The 17,310-nt window shown below is 39.6% G+C and overlaps 1 protein-coding gene across 44 annotated transcripts in view; it reads right to left on the reverse strand.

The window, feature by feature from the left end:
• The window catches only part of ptprk (protein tyrosine phosphatase receptor type K), a 148,822-nt gene extending 133,950 nt beyond the window's left edge, over positions 1–14,872 (reverse strand). For 27 of the 44 annotated variants that reach the window (XM_090232601.1, XM_090232598.1, XM_090232587.1 and 24 more), the window contains exons 1-2: positions 14,319–14,869; positions 10,415–10,438 (exon numbers count right to left, since the gene is read on the reverse strand). In XM_090232601.1, coding sequence (XP_090088727.1) covers positions 10,415–10,438; positions 14,319–14,391 — 97 coding nt within the window. In that variant the 5' untranslated portion in view covers positions 14,392–14,869. Of the gene's footprint in view, positions 1–10,414; positions 10,439–14,318 lie in introns of all 44 variants that reach the window. The other 17 variants (XM_036975715.2, XM_036975714.2, XM_090232592.1 and 14 more) reach the window with 1 other exon arrangement.
• Between the last annotated feature and the right edge of the window lie 2,438 nt (positions 14,873–17,310).

Here is a 17,310-nt window from a genome sequence, read left to right on the forward strand (position 1 = left end):
TCTGAACAGTTGATGTTAAGATGTGACCGTTACTTGAACTCTGAAGCATTTATTTAGGCTGCCATTTCTGAGGCTGGTAACTCTAATAAATCTTATCCTCTCCAGCAGAGGTAACTGTGGGTCTTCCTTTCCTGTGGCGGTCCTTATGAGAGCCAGTTTCATCATAGCGCTTGATGGTTTTTGCGACTGCACAATTTTCCCCATTGACTGACCTTCGTGTCTCCAAGTAATGATGGACTGTCGTTTCTCTTTGCTTATTTGAGCTGTTCTTTCCATAATACGGACTTGGTCTTTTACCAAATAGGGCTGTCTTCTGTATACCACCCCTACCTTGTCACAACACAACTGACTGGCTCAAAAGCATTTAGGAAAGAAATTCCACAAATTAACTTTTAACAAGGCACACCTGTTAATTGAAAAGTATTCCAGGTAAATACCTCACAAAGCTGGTTGAGAGAATGCCAAGAGTGTGCAAAGCTGTCAAGGCAAAGGGTGGCTACTGAAGAATCTCAAATATAAAATATATTTTGATTTGTTTAACACTTTTTTGGTTCCTACATGATTCCATGCGTTATTTCACAGTTTTGATGTCTTCACTACTATTCTACAATGTAGACAATAGAAAAAAAATATTTAAAAAATAAATAAATAAATAAATAAATAGAATGAGTAGGTGTGTCCAGACTTTTGACTGGTGGTGTTTATGATATCTCTATTTTTTAGTCTTTGAGTGCCTACAATCATCTTGTCATGTTTCCAGGGCAAGGGTTAGTCTAGCCCAGAAATATACAGTGTTCTTTACTTCAAAATGACTGACTTTACCCAAATGACCCTGTTAATTTCAGTTCAAACTCACAGAGATGTGGTTAACCTAAACCACGTGGGGGAAAGTCACGAGTGGACCATAAATACTGGAGTCAGTTGGGGGGCCTTTTAGTAGAGTCACAGGGAGGGGAGTCTGGGGGGGCACTACTTTTCTAGAGAATGGTCAAGTATACCACACAGGATGGGAAAATAACCAAACAAAGGCCTAGGACAGAAACATCCCACGGGCTCTGGTATTCATACAGTAAGCACATCTCTTATGGACATAACTTGCCAAGACAACGTCTGTCATACAAAGGCAGACTCTAGCTTAACTTAATCTACGCTAAGCACATTTTTCCATCTCCAGTTTAATGCTTCTCACGAGAACATTTTTAGGAATTTACCTTAAAATAAACTGTGCACATAATTCACCAAAACCTACTGTATCATAACATATACCTTAACTTGAGTCAAAACCTTGAACAAGTACCTAAAACACACCTTTCAGAACACACTAGGAGTGTGATGATCTAGGTTATGCTCCATAGGTAAGTGGTGGATGAGGAGAGTGCTGGGGGTGCCCTGAGAAGTCCTTTGCTCCTTTGTTTGAGTAAGGGGCAATACATTCCAAGTTGAGTGGGGACGTGAGGACTTGGCTCTTTGTGCCTTTAATGTACCAGTGGGCGACAGCCCAGCTTTCTCTGCAACCTGCAGGGGGATCTGCTTATTAACATCAATGCAGAAAACGGACTGGGGGAGGTGGGGCATGATCAAATGTATATCATTAACATTCATTTGTGCCGACTTAACAAGCAAATCCTCTTTTTGAAAGCCTCCCTACTAAAATTCAACAAATAACACAACAACAGTGATCATGAGGATCATGTGTAGTTTTAAGCTTTGTTGTCTGCTTTTCCACAGGAAAGTAAGCAGCTTAAGTTTATTAAGCAATGCTATACATTTTTTTTGCTTGAAAATATTTATTTTGATTTATTTCACGTTTATTTAACCAGGTAGGCTAGTTGAGAACAAGTTCTCATTTACAATTGCGACCTGGCCAAGATAAAGCAAAGCAGTTCGACACATACAAAAACAGAGTTACACATGGAGTAAAACAAACATACAGTCAATACTACAGTAGAAAAATAAGTCTATATACAATGTGAGCAAATGAGGTGAGGTAAGGGAGGTAAAGGCAAAAAAAGGCCATGGTGGCAAAGTAAATACAATATAGCAAGTAAAACACTGGAATGGTAGATTTGCAGTGGAAGAATGTGCAAAGTAGAAATAAAAATAATGTGGTGCAAAGGAGCAAAATAAATAAATACAGTAGGGGAAGAGGTAGTTATTTGGGCTATGTACATAATACAATAATACAATTTATAATACAATTTTACATTGAGGAAATAAACATGGAGTACTGTAACATTTCAAATGCTACATCATGAACTACCTAAATGAGGATTGATCTGCACTTAACGTTTCTGTTGTACAAACAATCCAGACAATAGTGCCGGACAGACATGTATTGATAGGAAAACATAAAGCCTCCCAGACAGAAAAGGAAACTTAAACTTTCTTATCTGTTTCAGCCCTGAGCTCGTGTGTCTGTGTGAGAATTCCACTTTAATATGATGTTGAGACTTCAGCCCTCAGGAGGTTTTCAGAAGCAGGTGTACAGCAGCTAAAAGCACATGGTATCCAGGTTGCTACAAACATGATGACGAGGTAAACCACCCGTGGGGAGAAACCCACTCCACCTGGAAGACAGACAGGACGATGACGATGATGGTGGTGGTGGGGCAGTTCACTGTGAGTCAGTCACACAACAGCTCCACGCTGTAGCAACATGTCGACTATGCACACTCAACCATTAACTACAGACATATCTACAGAATCTGCAGACAAATCTACAGAAAGTCATTCATGAGGGGCAGACAGGCCTACACGTGGCATGTCATTCAATTGGAATGAGCATTTGCTCTCTGAGGTACTGAACTTGTAGGTCATTTTTGGTAGTTCATCGTCTATAAAGAAATCTGATCACAGTCAATTGTTATACATTCGTTTCCACACTACAACAAAAATATGGTCTCATCCAATTTAGCTATTAGCAGTTTATTCAACTATTCATCTGCAAAGAATATTGTTGTTCGCCACTGAATGCCAACTTTTAGACCATACGTTGGCTGCATGTATATTGGAGTCGTGATTCGAAGTTAAAGTATGAGGAAGGACAGGCTGAAAGTCTATTTTAAATCACCAGACACTGGCTGTGGAACAGTTTTTTCTCCAGCATGTCTGTGAAACCTGTCAATAGCTAGATTTCCATCTGATTTGTGACAGATTTACATGCAAATATTCTCAAATTTGCATAAAGAAAATATGATAGACGGGCTGTGCTGTACTTGTTTGCGCATTCCACCGAGCGCCATGAGCCAATTGGGAGACACAGATCCATATGCAGGATGTTTGCCACTTCCTCTGTCCTCTTAGACCTTAGTTACTCTTCACAATGAGGGATTCAAAACATTTTCCTACCAGTGGTGTTTCCGCAAAACTGACTTATTTCAGATAGAAATCCGTGCGTGATGGTGTGCACACAGAATGTGCTTTTCCGTTTAAGCGAACCGAATAACAATCTAATGTTCGATGTGTTTCTATCGCATTTTCAACTCTACCAATAGTTTTGTTACAAAAACTGTTGAGTTAAATTGTTATATCAATATTTTCACATGTTTCAAGCAGACCACCATAGTCCCTGTGCCCAAGAACACTAAGGTAACCTGCAAAATTACTCGTAGCACTCACTTCCGTAGCCATGAAGTGCTTTGAAAGGCTGGTCATGGCTCACATTAACACCATTATCCCAGAAAACGTATACCCACTCCAATTTGCATACTGCCCAAACAGATCCACAGATGATGCAATCTCTACTGCACTCCACACTGCCCTTTCCCACCTGGACCCTTTCCCACTAGGAACACCTACGTGAGAATGCTATTGATTGACTATAGTTCAGTGTTCAACACCATAGTGCCCTCGAAGCTCATCACTAAGCTATGGACCCTGGGACTAAACACCTACCTTTGCAACTGGATCCTGGACTTCCTGAAGGGTAGGTAGCAACACATCTGCCACGCTGATCCTCAACACTGGAGCCCCTCAGGGGTGCGTGCTCAGTCCCCTCCTGTACTCCCTGTTCACCCACGACTGTGTGGCCAGGCATGACTCCAACACCATTATTAAGTTTGCAGACGACACAATAATGGTAGGCCTGATCACCAACAACGACGAGACAGCCTATAGGGAGAAGGTCAGAGACCTGGCCGGGTGGTGCCAGAATAACAACCTATCCCTCAATGTAATCAAGACAAAGGAGATGATTGTAAACTACACGCCCTCATTCTCATTGATGGGGCTGTAGTGGAGCAGGTCGAGAGCTTCAAGTTCCTTGGTGTCCACATCACCAACAAACTAGAATAGTCCAAACACACTAAGACAGTCATGAAGAGGGCACGACAAAGCCTATTCCCCCTCAGGAAACTAAAGATTTGGCATGGGTCCTCAGATGCTCAAAAGGTTCTACAGCTGCAACATCGAGAGCATCACTGCCTGGTACGGCAACTGTTCGGCCTCCGACCGCAAGGCACTACAGAGGGTAGTGCTTACATCCCAGTACAACACTGGGACTAAGCTGCCTGCCATCCAGGACCTCTACACCAGGCGGTGTCAGAGGAAGGCCCTAAAAATTGTCGAAGACCCCAGCCACCCCAGTCAGGGACTGTTCTCTCTGCTACCGCATGGCAAGCGATACCGGAGTGCCAAGTCTAGGACCAAAAGGCTTCTCAACAGCTTTTACCCCCAAGCCATAAGACTCCTGAACAGGTAATCAAATGGCAACCTAGTCATTTTAACTATACATTCATGTACATATTAGCTCAATTAGCCCGACTAACCAGTGCCCCCGCACGTTGGCTACCCGGACTATCTGCATTGTTTACCGCCACCCCCCACCCACTCTGTTTATCATTTATGCATTGTCACCGGTGCTTGTATCTAGCCTTGCTACTGTTATTTTCACTGTTGTTTTTATTTCTTTATCTAATTATCTATTGTTCACCTAATACTTATTTTTTACTTAAAATTGCACTGTTGTTTAGGGCCTGTAAGTAAGCATTTCACTGTAAGGTCTACCTACACCTGTCGTATCCGGCGCACGTGACAAATACACTTTAATTTGACTTGATTTGATAAAGGCGTTTCCACCGCCATTTCCAGCAGAATTAATTTTACCAACACAAAGCTATCCCACCATGTCAAACTAACAAATTATCCGTTGGCATTTGTGACCTGATTAGGCGTATGTCCCAAGTCACGACTTCACAGGAGAGCCGTTTGAATGCCGTTTTTTTTGGCAGAAAGCCTTCTCAAACATGTGAACTTTCATGTGCCTTAATAACAAACTTGTATGCCATCGGTAAATACGAATAAAATTGTTATATTACGAGCCTTGTTGGTTAAGCCACAGAAAAAGGTTGCAACCTTCCCACTAGACATGATTGGCTGAGATAATGAGTGGGCTGGTCATTGGTCTGCCATATAGAAGGCTTGTGTCTATTTGAGCTTGTCAGTCTGTGTTGGTAATCCTGTCAAACACAGCTTTTAAAAAATGTATTGTGTAATAGAGTTGCATAAGTATTGGTCTCCACTTTCTGGTGGATCACGCTTTGAAATCAGTGGAATTAGAGTATGATAGCTAAAGAGATGGAGAAAACACCTATCTCCGGATTACATCTTCAAACTAAGGGCAACTGTGGTTTGGCATTTCTGACAGGGAGATGCATCCATCATGCATGATTATGTATACAGGGAAGATAGCTAGCTACATTTTCAGATATTACACATTTCTAATTTTGTTCATTGTTGTTTAACTAGCCAATGTTAGCTGGCTGCCTCGTTAGCTAAATTTACGTGACGTGAGTGACATTAAACATGGTTTACATAACTAGGTTCATTGTTTACCTAGCTAGCTAGCTAGCTACATGTCTTAAGCTAAAGTGTACTGGTAGCTAGCTAACGTTAGCTGGCTGGCTCCCTAGCTGACGTTATTATTTGTTTCCCTGTGCCGTTTGCTATTCTAGTTAGAGCCTAATGTTAGCTAGCTAACATTGAACCTGGTTGGTTACCTCTCAGCACTGTGGCATTGTTGGCACGGTGTTCATTGTTGTTTAACTAGCTAATGTTAGCCGGCTGGCTCGTTAGCTAACATTACATGACGTGTGTACAACACCCATTGAATATGGCTGGTGTCAGTAAACGTCTGCAAAAAAGTGTAATGAAATTGTTGCCAGCAGAGCTGGTTAGGCTGTTTTCATGTTATCCATAGGTAAACAAATCATCGGCCAGAGCATGAACTGTGCGCTCAGAGAGCGAAAGAAGATGGGTGGGGCTAAAGCTTAAGAGGGTGTGAATGAATCTGAATGGGTGTAGATAAAGAAGAGCTCTTCACTAGATACCAAAACATTCAAAGGCCATTTTCTCAAAAGTGAGTTTACAAGTTGATCAACTTTCAAAGCAGAATTACTTTCCCATTGTTCCTCAAATGGAGTGTATGATATACCATTTTTGTAGCTCTGAGTCTCTACTTTTATCCAATGTAAAAAAAAACGATTTCAAATGTTGCTACATAAGACCGAATCCAAGTGGTGAGTCACATTTAGAAAATTGTACCAAAAGGTCCTGTTTCCATCACAGATGTCTTGATTTAAAAAAAAATACTATATGGCTTTATGCGGATAAAAACTGCAGATGGAAATGTGAGATAACATGATTTTCTTTAGCTGCACATACTAAGTGATTTAAAGTTTCCCCTAACAAACGTTGAGCAGGGGAGTTTGGCCAGGCCTCAAATTTTCTAATTTGTACAATGCAACCATTTGACAGAATTTAGACCATGTTGAATTGAAGTCAACCTCAATGGAGAGTACTGTTGCACGGTAAGCCTATACCAAAACTATATTAGAACATGAAAAAATGGTTCGGTACTAGAGTTTGTGTTACTTTTGATACTTCTGTCAAATGTTTCTCACTGATCAAAGCCTGTCGATCAGCGCAGCTGACCCCTTATTATAGAGCACCGTGCCTGCTCCACGTAACATTGTGCAGGCTAGCAATGATTAAATCCCCACTCATGACGCACAGAAATTAACACACTTCAATAATTCGACACGGCATGTAGAAATGTTGAAGAACACTTTACAATGGAAGAAGATGCCGGTAGCATCCAGCTTTGTAGGCTAACTTTCCTTGCTAGCAGACAGCTAAAGCTAACATAAATTCACTACCCAGGTACTCTGTGATAATATTCAAACAATAACACTAAATATCCTGATTTCAAAGCTGATTGCCACCAAAAGCTTATATCATTCACTTATAGAGAGTAATCGTAATGTCGTCTTTCTGTAGGCACTTACTCCGCCATGGTTCATTGGACAAATCCTTAAATGAATGGGGTTTTTGGATAAACGCAGAAAATAAGGACTGAGGTAAACACAGGCTTAGGAGATCTTATATATTTTATTGAGATAATCTTCATCAGCTAACATCACTTTTTGTGAATTTTGAAGCATTTATGAAAAAATATAAAAGCTTCATAATTCATAAAGGTCATGTTTACTGATTGATATTATCTGTGTCAACCTCAGACCTATTTTCGCCGTTTATCCCAAAACCCTATTCTTTTCCCATTCATTTTCGAATTAGAGGCAACTCATTTCCGAGTGTTATGACTACAAGCTGGCGAGCACTATTCAGTCTCTCTCACACATCTCTCCCAAAGATGATCTATTGCCTCAGCAAACTGCCTCGTGAATGACGTCATTACTGGTTAAAAAAAAAAACAGCTCACATTTTTATAGAAGAAGCTACTTCTATGCAAATGTTGTTGACCAGTACAATCAAGTAAGTCCCAAATGGAATCTGTATCCCCATGACATCAGCCAAAACAAGCTCAATAACTCAATGCATGCACACTCCTTTTGAATATGCATTCACCTGTATTGTGGATAGGCTTAGGCTATACATTTACCCAGTTTATTTATAGAGATTTACTTTAATTATTACCATTATGTAGTTAGACTGATTCAAATAATTCATTAATGCATACATGGCTGTCTCAGATGTAAAAAAATATATATATATTTAAAAAATGCAACTGTAATGATATTGAACTCAAAAGATGCCAAACGATTGAACAGAGCAGTAGCTGAGTTTATCTGTCTGGATCAAGTGCCATTCTGTGACTTCTGCTAATAAATATGCCTTCTTTTTTTTTTGCAGTGGTATTGTTTTGGTATCAAGAATTGTGATACTAAACCTGGTATCGAAGTCAAAATTTTGGTATTGTGACAAGACTAATGGAGAGTTGTTTTTCTGTCAAATCAAGGACATGAGAGCTACACTTTCCAGAACAGGGTGTTGAATGTATGATGACGTATGATCATCTTAATTGAGTCAATGCAGTGATACTTCGATCTCCTTAAACCCTCCAACCAGAACAAAATGCCAAAAATCTAATCCGTCAGACTTTTTTCTCTCTCCCAGTCTCCCTTAGGAAAAGTCCAGTCAGCCTTCAAAAGAAGCTTAAGGGCAGGCATCAGAATAGACCACCAAAAACACCATTACAGCTTTAATCTCCAAAGTGCTGTGATGACAAAGACTGGGGATAACTGGGGTCTGAGACATTCACCAGGGCACTGAACACGAACAATTGCAGAGCATCTCTCCCTGTCCCAAATACCCAGCAGACAGGAGCATGATGCATGCTGAGAGCTGAAACACACTAACACTGTCCTCTCCCATGCAGAGCTTCAAGTGCAACTCCACAAGGCTTTTGTTGCCTTGCGTGTTACAATAGGCCCATGGCCCGTGTTACTGTGGGCATGAAGAGGAATGAAATTCTCCTTTAAGTCCAGTTCAGAATACATCTGTCTGAGCGGGCACCAAATCAACAACAAGAGCACAGGGCCTTGGAAACACTGCAGACATTTAATACTGTACAGTAAAAGGGTCATTGGGATGGATTATTCAAGGCAGTGGGCCTATGTTTAACATGTCTGTTGGGTTTATAACAAGAAGAAACTTGCTTATTCATTCGTAATCCCGAGAAAAACTGGCAGATGGGTAAGATGCTGACAAAACCCTTACAGGTGAAGTTCTGAATAAATAAAGGGGAGAAATAACACAAAAGCTGCTGATTTTGAGGAAAACCAAAATTAAAAATCCATACTGTTGCAAAATCACTTGACACATTCTGTCAGGTATTGATTCACCATGCATAATCTAAAACTTCAGAAAACTAAGGGAACAATAAGTGGCTGCATGCTGCAAATAGATTTTGTTGAGGCCATGCATAAAAAACATACAATTCCCTCACAGGTGCTGAGACAAGCAACTTCTCTCACTGTCACCTAACCTGTAATAAAACGAAGATATACGAGTGCAAGTGCTGCACTGAGTGGTCAGCAACTTCCAATCTTAGAAGAGTCTTATTGGTATTGAATAGCGGGGTGAGGGGGGTGTCTTTCTCTCTGTATTGCCTCACACACTAGACAAGACCATTGTCTACCACGGCCTATGTTTTAATGGGGGGACATAGTAGTTTATGGCACCAAGTTGCCTTTTTTTAAAAGAAGTGGTTAAACCAGACCAGGATGTAGACATTGGACAAAGCATGCCGTAACTAACCATACTCTAGGGGAAAATTGCGTGCGTAAAAAAAAAACCTGAAGCTGAGATGTAGTGAAGGATATCCTATTAGGCCTTGGAGAAACTCACTCTCCTGTGCCAAATTCACAAACATAGCAAAGTAAAAACATACAAATGTACTGGAAATGCAAGTGCTATGATGAATTGTTTGTCAGAACAACCAATGAGAGTAAGGTTAGGCTAGTTATTTCTAGTGCTGACTCGCCATATGAAAGCATCAATAGTGTTCTTCTCATTAGGGGTCCATTTTGAATACACCTCACCCAGTAACAGCTGTTCATCTCCAGCAGTGTCTACCTTTTGGTTAATGGCCATCTCTCCCGAGAGTCATTCACACTTGATTCTCAGATAGGTGGGCAACTAAATGAGTTTGCTTCTCTGTAATTACTTAGGCAACCACAATGATTTTACAAAGCAAACACTAAAGGGTAACTGCAGATGAATGTCGTTTAAAAATAATCCATTTATTCCATGCAATGTGATGAAGGAAACCGTGTTGCTTATCTGCAACAACAGCTGTTATTTCATGTTATCGCCCATGGACGTCACAATCAAATGAATGTGTGGTATTCGGCTAAACTCACATGATCTGTAGCCCGCAAAAGTTTTGAAAATGGTTTGTTTTATATATATATACACGAGAAAGAATCAGATCATGTGAGAGCGTCACTAGCCATTCCCGAAGAGAGAGCCATTAACCGGGAGATGCAGTGACACATCTGCACAGAGACCATATTGAGCATTCAAGGTGGCATAGTCCAACAGCCAAGGAGTCATCAGGTCACAATTAATCAGGACAGGGGCTCCTGTCGAATGATAGCACAGCTCTGTAACTCACCCTTCACCGGTTGTCCCATTTGCGCTGCGGCCAGATGCAAGCAAACAGCAAATAAATCAGAAGTGGATTAGCACACCGATTTGTATATTTTCATCGCAGAGCATTGCTTTATGAAATTGACATTGTACATTTATGTAAAGTGATCTTCCAGATCATTTCCATAATACCGCCAGCATAATCACATCATTTACGAATCAATCTCGAAAATGCGTAATTTGCCTTTTGTCATTGTGTGTTTTTGATTACTCTAATGTAATTAATCCATGGTTAAGACTTTCTGATTAATTAATCTGCAATTATATAGACAGCTGTATTTTCTATTTCCAACCCCCAACCAGTGGTGAATTAATCTGATGATGCAGGTTACACTCAAACAGATATGTGAGAACGTGTGTGTGTGTGTGTGCGCTTTGAAGAGCAAAGACTTATTGTGGCCCTTAGTTAATCAGCAATTTTTTTTAAAAGAGACTAAGGCCAAAAGGTTATAGAGGCAGAGGCTAAAGTAACAATTATGGGCTACATATCTGACTACATAGTGTGGGGTCTGAAATTATTGACACCCTTGATAAAGGTGAGCAATAATGACTTTAAAATAAATCATTCAAAAACAGAACTATATTGTATGCTCATTTTTTTTAAATGTATATTATACTAATACATTTGCTCAGAGAAAGATTGTATAACATTTTTTTTCCCCCAACAACACAAAAGGTAGGGGTCAAAATGATTGCCTCCCCTAAAGATTCTTGTAAATACTGTAGTTTTGTATTTGGTAAAAAAACATTTTTAAAGTGTCGTATTTGGTCCCATATTTCTAGCACACAATGACTACATCAAGCTTGTGACTCTACAAACTTGTTGGATGCATTTGCAGTTCTACATTACTGTAAATGCTACCATGATTACAGATAATCCTGAATGAATCATGAATAATGATGGGTGAGAAAGTAACAAAACGGTCAAAGATCATACCCCCAAGATATGTAAACCTCCCCTGTTATTGGTAATGGTGAGAGGTTAGCATGTCTTGGGGGTATGATGCTTGACCCTCTGTAATTTCTCACTCATCATTATTCACGATTCATTCGGGGTTATCCTTAATCATGGTAGCGTCCACAGTCATGTAGAAGTGTTTAGAAACATATTCTATTCTTATTAACAATAAAAGTGACACCAAAAGGACACAATACATTATTTACCATTCATTTTCTATTGGGCACTAAATAATCCAAAACACAACCAAGATGAACTGCAAATGCATCCAACAAGTTTGTAGAGTCTAGGGCAGTCCCCGACTAAATAAATCTTGGCTGACCAAGAGTCGTCTGTTCTTTCAACCAATCAAATTGTTTAAACTTGTATTTTTCTATATATATATATACATATACACACACACACATATATACATACATACATACATATATATATACATACACACACCCTTTGTGTTTTAATAAAATAAATTATATGTAGGCTACTGAGCTTGTATGATGCTTCAAGCACACTGTGACTAAATAATTAAGACACAAATGACTCAAGAGGGAGCCAGAGATCAAGACAACTTTAGCATAAGAAAAAAACCTGTTCCTGAACCTCCTCCTCCCGCCGCTGCTATGCCTTCGCAGATTCTGCTATTACGCTCCCGAAGTTGTCAGTAATATGCCACACCAGGGGTCGCCATTTGGAGTGCCAAATGGAAAAAGAACAGGTAGCCTAGTCCTACTTATATGCGTAATCAGGTGTGCGTCCTTAGTCAATATTGACAGGAGCGCTCCAAACAAAACACAATTAATAAATTGACAACTCGTAAATGGAATGAAATAAACCAAAACTTGTTTCTCACAAGTGTAGCATAGGTTGTGCGCTATACAAACAATGTTTCCACTCCTACAATCACAACAGTAAGACTGTAATAATAATATATTAACAGAAATTACCGTAACCAAATAAACATTGTAAATTAGAAATTATGGGAATTAACAGTAAATGTACTACTGGTGATACTGGTGTGCCACCCCCACGGCCTCTGCAATGGATTAGTCCACTGAGACAGGTGTCAATCAAGACATGTGCCATACATTTATTAATCAACCAAACAATCTAAATAGGATCAGCCCTAGCAGGGAGACAAGCTTGATGTAGTCATTGCGTGCTAGGAGTATGGGACCAAATACTACACTTTTGACAACTTTATTTATAAGAATCTTTAGGGGTGTAAATAATTCTGACCCCTATCTTTTTGTGAAAATAATGTATTACTTGTTAAACAAAATCTCTTTCTCTGAGCAATTGTATTAGTATGAAATTATATAATTTCCCAATTTTTTGGACCATACAATATAGCTCAGTATTTGAATTATTTATTTTATCCAGTCATTACTGCTCATCTTTATCAAGGGTGTCAATCATTTCAGACCCCACTATATCTGAACACATCAGATTCTCAATAAGAATTCCAAAAATGGAAAATTGTTTCAAAAGAGATCATATCGATTGCAATACAAATATAAAAGATACATTAAACATCAATCTTAAATGATTGGGAATTAATAAATATCTATTTAAAATGGCAAACAGCATTTATCAGGTTTCTTTAGAATTAACATTTTGAATGGTTTATAGAAAACAGGACTCCCCCCCCCCCCCCCCCCTCCTGCTGTTTTGCAAGTCCCCTGGGACACAGTGTGAGATGTATTGGATTTCATTTACACAACAGAAAAAGCTAATAATATGTTTTACCATTCCAAATAGAGTAGTAGAGCCTAAACATTCGGTTACAAAAATATAGAAGCCGTTTAAATGAGTGACTGAGCCATTAAAACTGGTGGTTTATTTTTGGTTGTATCTTTATAGCACTTATGAAGAACTACAGTTTTGTCAATTTAGATGAAATTTAGTTGCAACTGAAGGTGAAACACATTGGACCCTCAAGAGTTGAGACATACTAAAAAAAAAGTATATATTTTTTACGCTGAGAGTAACTTGTGACGCTTTATTGTATGGTTCCACGATCTGCTTGTTTATTTAAAGGTCACTTCGAAAGTTCAAAAGGGCAAAAGCTTTCATCTGTAATCACAATGTTGCATTGTATTCATTCATGTTTCTAAACAAACGGACTTTTACCTTTGGTTCCATGTAATAAGGAAGAATTAGGCTATCATACATTATATACCCCTAGTTGAATCAGTGTAGCCTATTCGTATAAGGACCAGTCTTTCTCGTGTCCAAAAAGTTGTCAATTAGGCCTATTGTACAACCATATCATGCCATATTTAAGGTAACAGTAGAGACAGCAGGCTCCTACTTTCAGTCTCACCTTTAGCCAGCCATTTCTTGGCGTAAAGTTCCTAAATGGCTAGTTGGTGTTTATTCAATGACTTCAGGTTTGCACAACATCTTCATTAGGCTACAGTATGCAACATAATGCGAAATTACAACAAGCAGTTTACTGCTATGTTTGCCTGTTATGATCAAATTGACCATTTCAATGTTGTGATCATGCAGAAATCATGGATCCGATAACTTTTTTTCAAATTGGCGACATAGTCTATGGGTGCATGCAGCGACGTCAGGACAGACTCAAATACTTTCGTTCTAGGTGGCAACATTTTGGGACGTAACCGTATATTCTGAACAGTAACTTGCTCGCTATACCTACAGTAAAGCCACCGCAGAAATCAGACCCGATTTTGGAGCAATGATTCGGAACAATCTCAAACATTAGGCTATCAGACTTGGCAAAGACATAGGCTAGTTGTGCTTTTGTATCAAGTTTTTCCGGATCAACGAAATGCAACAGTCCACACCTTAATTTAAATTACTCCAACTAAAAACATTCACCACCAACTTTCCTCTGCGCTCGGCTCGTACAGTCTCTCTCACATAAAGGTTTAAAGATCCTTACCTGTCGTGAATTGAGCCCCGATGCTTAGAATTGAAGAGTAGAGTAGTATGAAGCGAAGTCTAAATGTATCCATGTTTGTTTATAGAGTTGTTCAAGTTTTAAAGCAGTTTGAGACGCTTATTATTCCTGTGGATTCACGGGCTCCATTCTCACCCCTTCACTCTTGCGGATACTTTGTTTCTCCGTGAGTGGAGTGAACGTCCATGACGTCAGCATTGTCACCTATTCAAACGGCTCCTCTCGGAGAGATTTGGCTGCTCGGCAGGCTCTGAGACCGACAGCAGGCTCCCCCTAATGTTGGCAAAGTGCTACAACTGCTTCGTTTTCATGCGTCTTTTTCTATCCAAACGGAACAGAAAGTGTATCCAGTTGAATTTGTGTTGCATTAAATTGTTGATTAACTTGAATCAGATGAATATGTATAGACTAGATCCATGAAATGCATTAATTTTTTAAAATCGCATAGCCTTTGAGACCATTCACAATGACAGTGCCACTTATCACTATCATTCATAGAAAGTGGTACACTGGTGCCGCTATACTCCCGGTTTACCGGAGGGAGGGATTATAGATGTCTCATGAAAAGGAAAGGTAATTCTTCACAGTTGCAAAGTGAGCTGTTTGGTGATTGGACAGGGTAGGCTACTCGTAATAACTCAGTAGAACCCTTCTGCAAACACTATAGGGACTTGAATTGAACTGGAAATATGAGTTGTAGATTAATTAGGTATAAAATCTTGAAATCCCTGGTTACTGTAGCATACCAATCAATCAACAGAGGCAATTTGCTGTACTTTCCCATTAATTCATTGGGAGTACTGATCTCCATGTATTGGTCCCTTTAGGCAGACTTGAATATGACTGCTGGCAATTTGCTGCCTCCATGCCATCTTGGGTGTCAAGTCAGTCTGATCAATGACACAATAGAGAGATGTAAGAAGAGAGGGAATGTAACATGATTGTATTTGTTGTGGGCTTGTCATTACACACCGTAGCACGCGAGTCTGTAAGTCTGTCAGACTAAAGGCTTATCATACTTGACCCTCAGCTCTTCTCCAATGAGACACACTGACCCTTCGGTGAGGGACTGTGAAGCAGGCCTGGCTGCCATGTAAACAGATGAAAACAAAGACTGCTTTTTACATCTCTCTGCAAAGGAAGGGTGGGCTGAAGAGCCTTTGAAAGGTGCCAAATTCAGGAGTAAAAAATGTTTGGACAGCATATAGTCAGCTCTGCTCTTGCAACACTTACCAAATAACCCTGATTTGCTCTCTCTGAAACACATTTGACATTTTTGTCATTCAGAGCAACTAGGGTTAATTGCCTTGCTCAAGGGCGCATCGGCAGATTTCTGACTTAGTTGCCTCAGGGATTCAAACCAGCAACCTTTCGGGTTACTGGCCCAACGCTCTTAACCATTAGGTTACCCGCCTACAAACAGGGTAAACATCACTGGAAGGTGATACAAGACTGACGAATCAAGACAAGGTTTGAAATGGAGATAGCAGGGGAAAGAAAGTAGACAACAAAGTGAATGTTTTAAAGGTGCTCACAGCCAACAGGCCAGGCCTCAGTATACATGAAATAAAAGGGAAAGAAACATACACACACTCTTCAAACATCCCTTTTGATAACCAGGACTAGATAAATAGCATTCCAGAGGGCTGTAGCTTGGCCTGGCTCATTAAAAAAAAGCTATTTTCCTTGCTAGGAAAATACATAGTGGTCATGAATCTAATTAATTCACAGCTAGTCAGCGAGCACATTTAGGATCATGTTTGACTTTTCAATCAGAATTTTTTTGGAACATGAAATCATTAGTACTACATTGGCATTAAGGTTACAGGTACTTCATATGTACAGTAGCCTCAAGACTAGCTAAATAACAGCAAATATTGGCAGGCTTTTTTTTCTCTCTTTCTGTGAAGATATTCATGAGATTTTGAGAGTTACTGCTTTGTTTGACATCACATGGTGCACTTCAATGGGCTTGTTTCATTTCCCAGACTCATGGCTTTGTGAACCATTGTTTTCAAGCCTGATGTGTAAACAATGCATGACTGGGTGAGCACACCAGACCACACCCTTTAGAATGACACAATATTTAAGACACAAAACAATACAGTGTTATCATTTCCCCCCTGAAATACAAGGCATTTCAACAGTGAGTTGAATTTATACCCGTTGTATTTTATTTACGATAATTCGGAGACTGCTTCGGTGAGACTCAAGACTGTTTTTTGATTACTTCAGTCACAATGTTGTTTTCTGGTTATATAAAGGGAATTTTTCTTTACTCCAAATCATAAAACACAAGAATGGTACAGACAAGCAAACAAAAATACTCCCAGCTCACATTACGCAGCAGCAATAAAAGTGTTGGTGAAGAAAAGACATGTAAAATGCCAACCAGTTAGCAAACTTCAGTCTTAGAATCATATTCATTTCCTGTTTGCATTTGGTTTGTTTGAACTCTAAAATAATCTGGTCTTCTTAATCCCAGTTTGTGAAATTCTGATGCGCTCACATTCAAGCCTTATAATAAGGTGACATAACACACACTTTACAATGAATGTATGAACATGCACATGTCAACTGGCCTTCACAGGTTTACACATGTACACAGCCTAGTGATGATTACATACTCCCTACGTTCTACAGTGACTGACTGGTGTGTTCAGAAAACCAATGAGAGGTGACAGCAGTCGAAACACGTGATTTAAATGAGGTGTCTGTTAAACACATCTACCCTGAAACATACTGTATATCTACACTATCATGTTTGGAGACATTTCAACGCGCACCAATATATCACGGAAATACGTTACAAATTTGTCAGATATACTGTATGTTTTCACAGCAACACAAGGTCAAGTTGAGGCAACAAAAAGGTACAGTAGTCAAAGTACCGAGACGTTTGTCTTAACAACATTGTCACGCTCGTCTGACGAAGAGGACCAAAGCGCAGCGTGGTACGCGTTCATGATTATTT

The sequence above is a fragment of the Oncorhynchus mykiss genome, chromosome 4 (genome assembly GCF_057628025.1).
Source record: "Oncorhynchus mykiss isolate SJ-2025 chromosome 4, ASM5762802v1, whole genome shotgun sequence".
In the NCBI taxonomy this organism is placed as follows: Eukaryota; Metazoa; Chordata; class Actinopteri; order Salmoniformes; family Salmonidae; genus Oncorhynchus; species Oncorhynchus mykiss.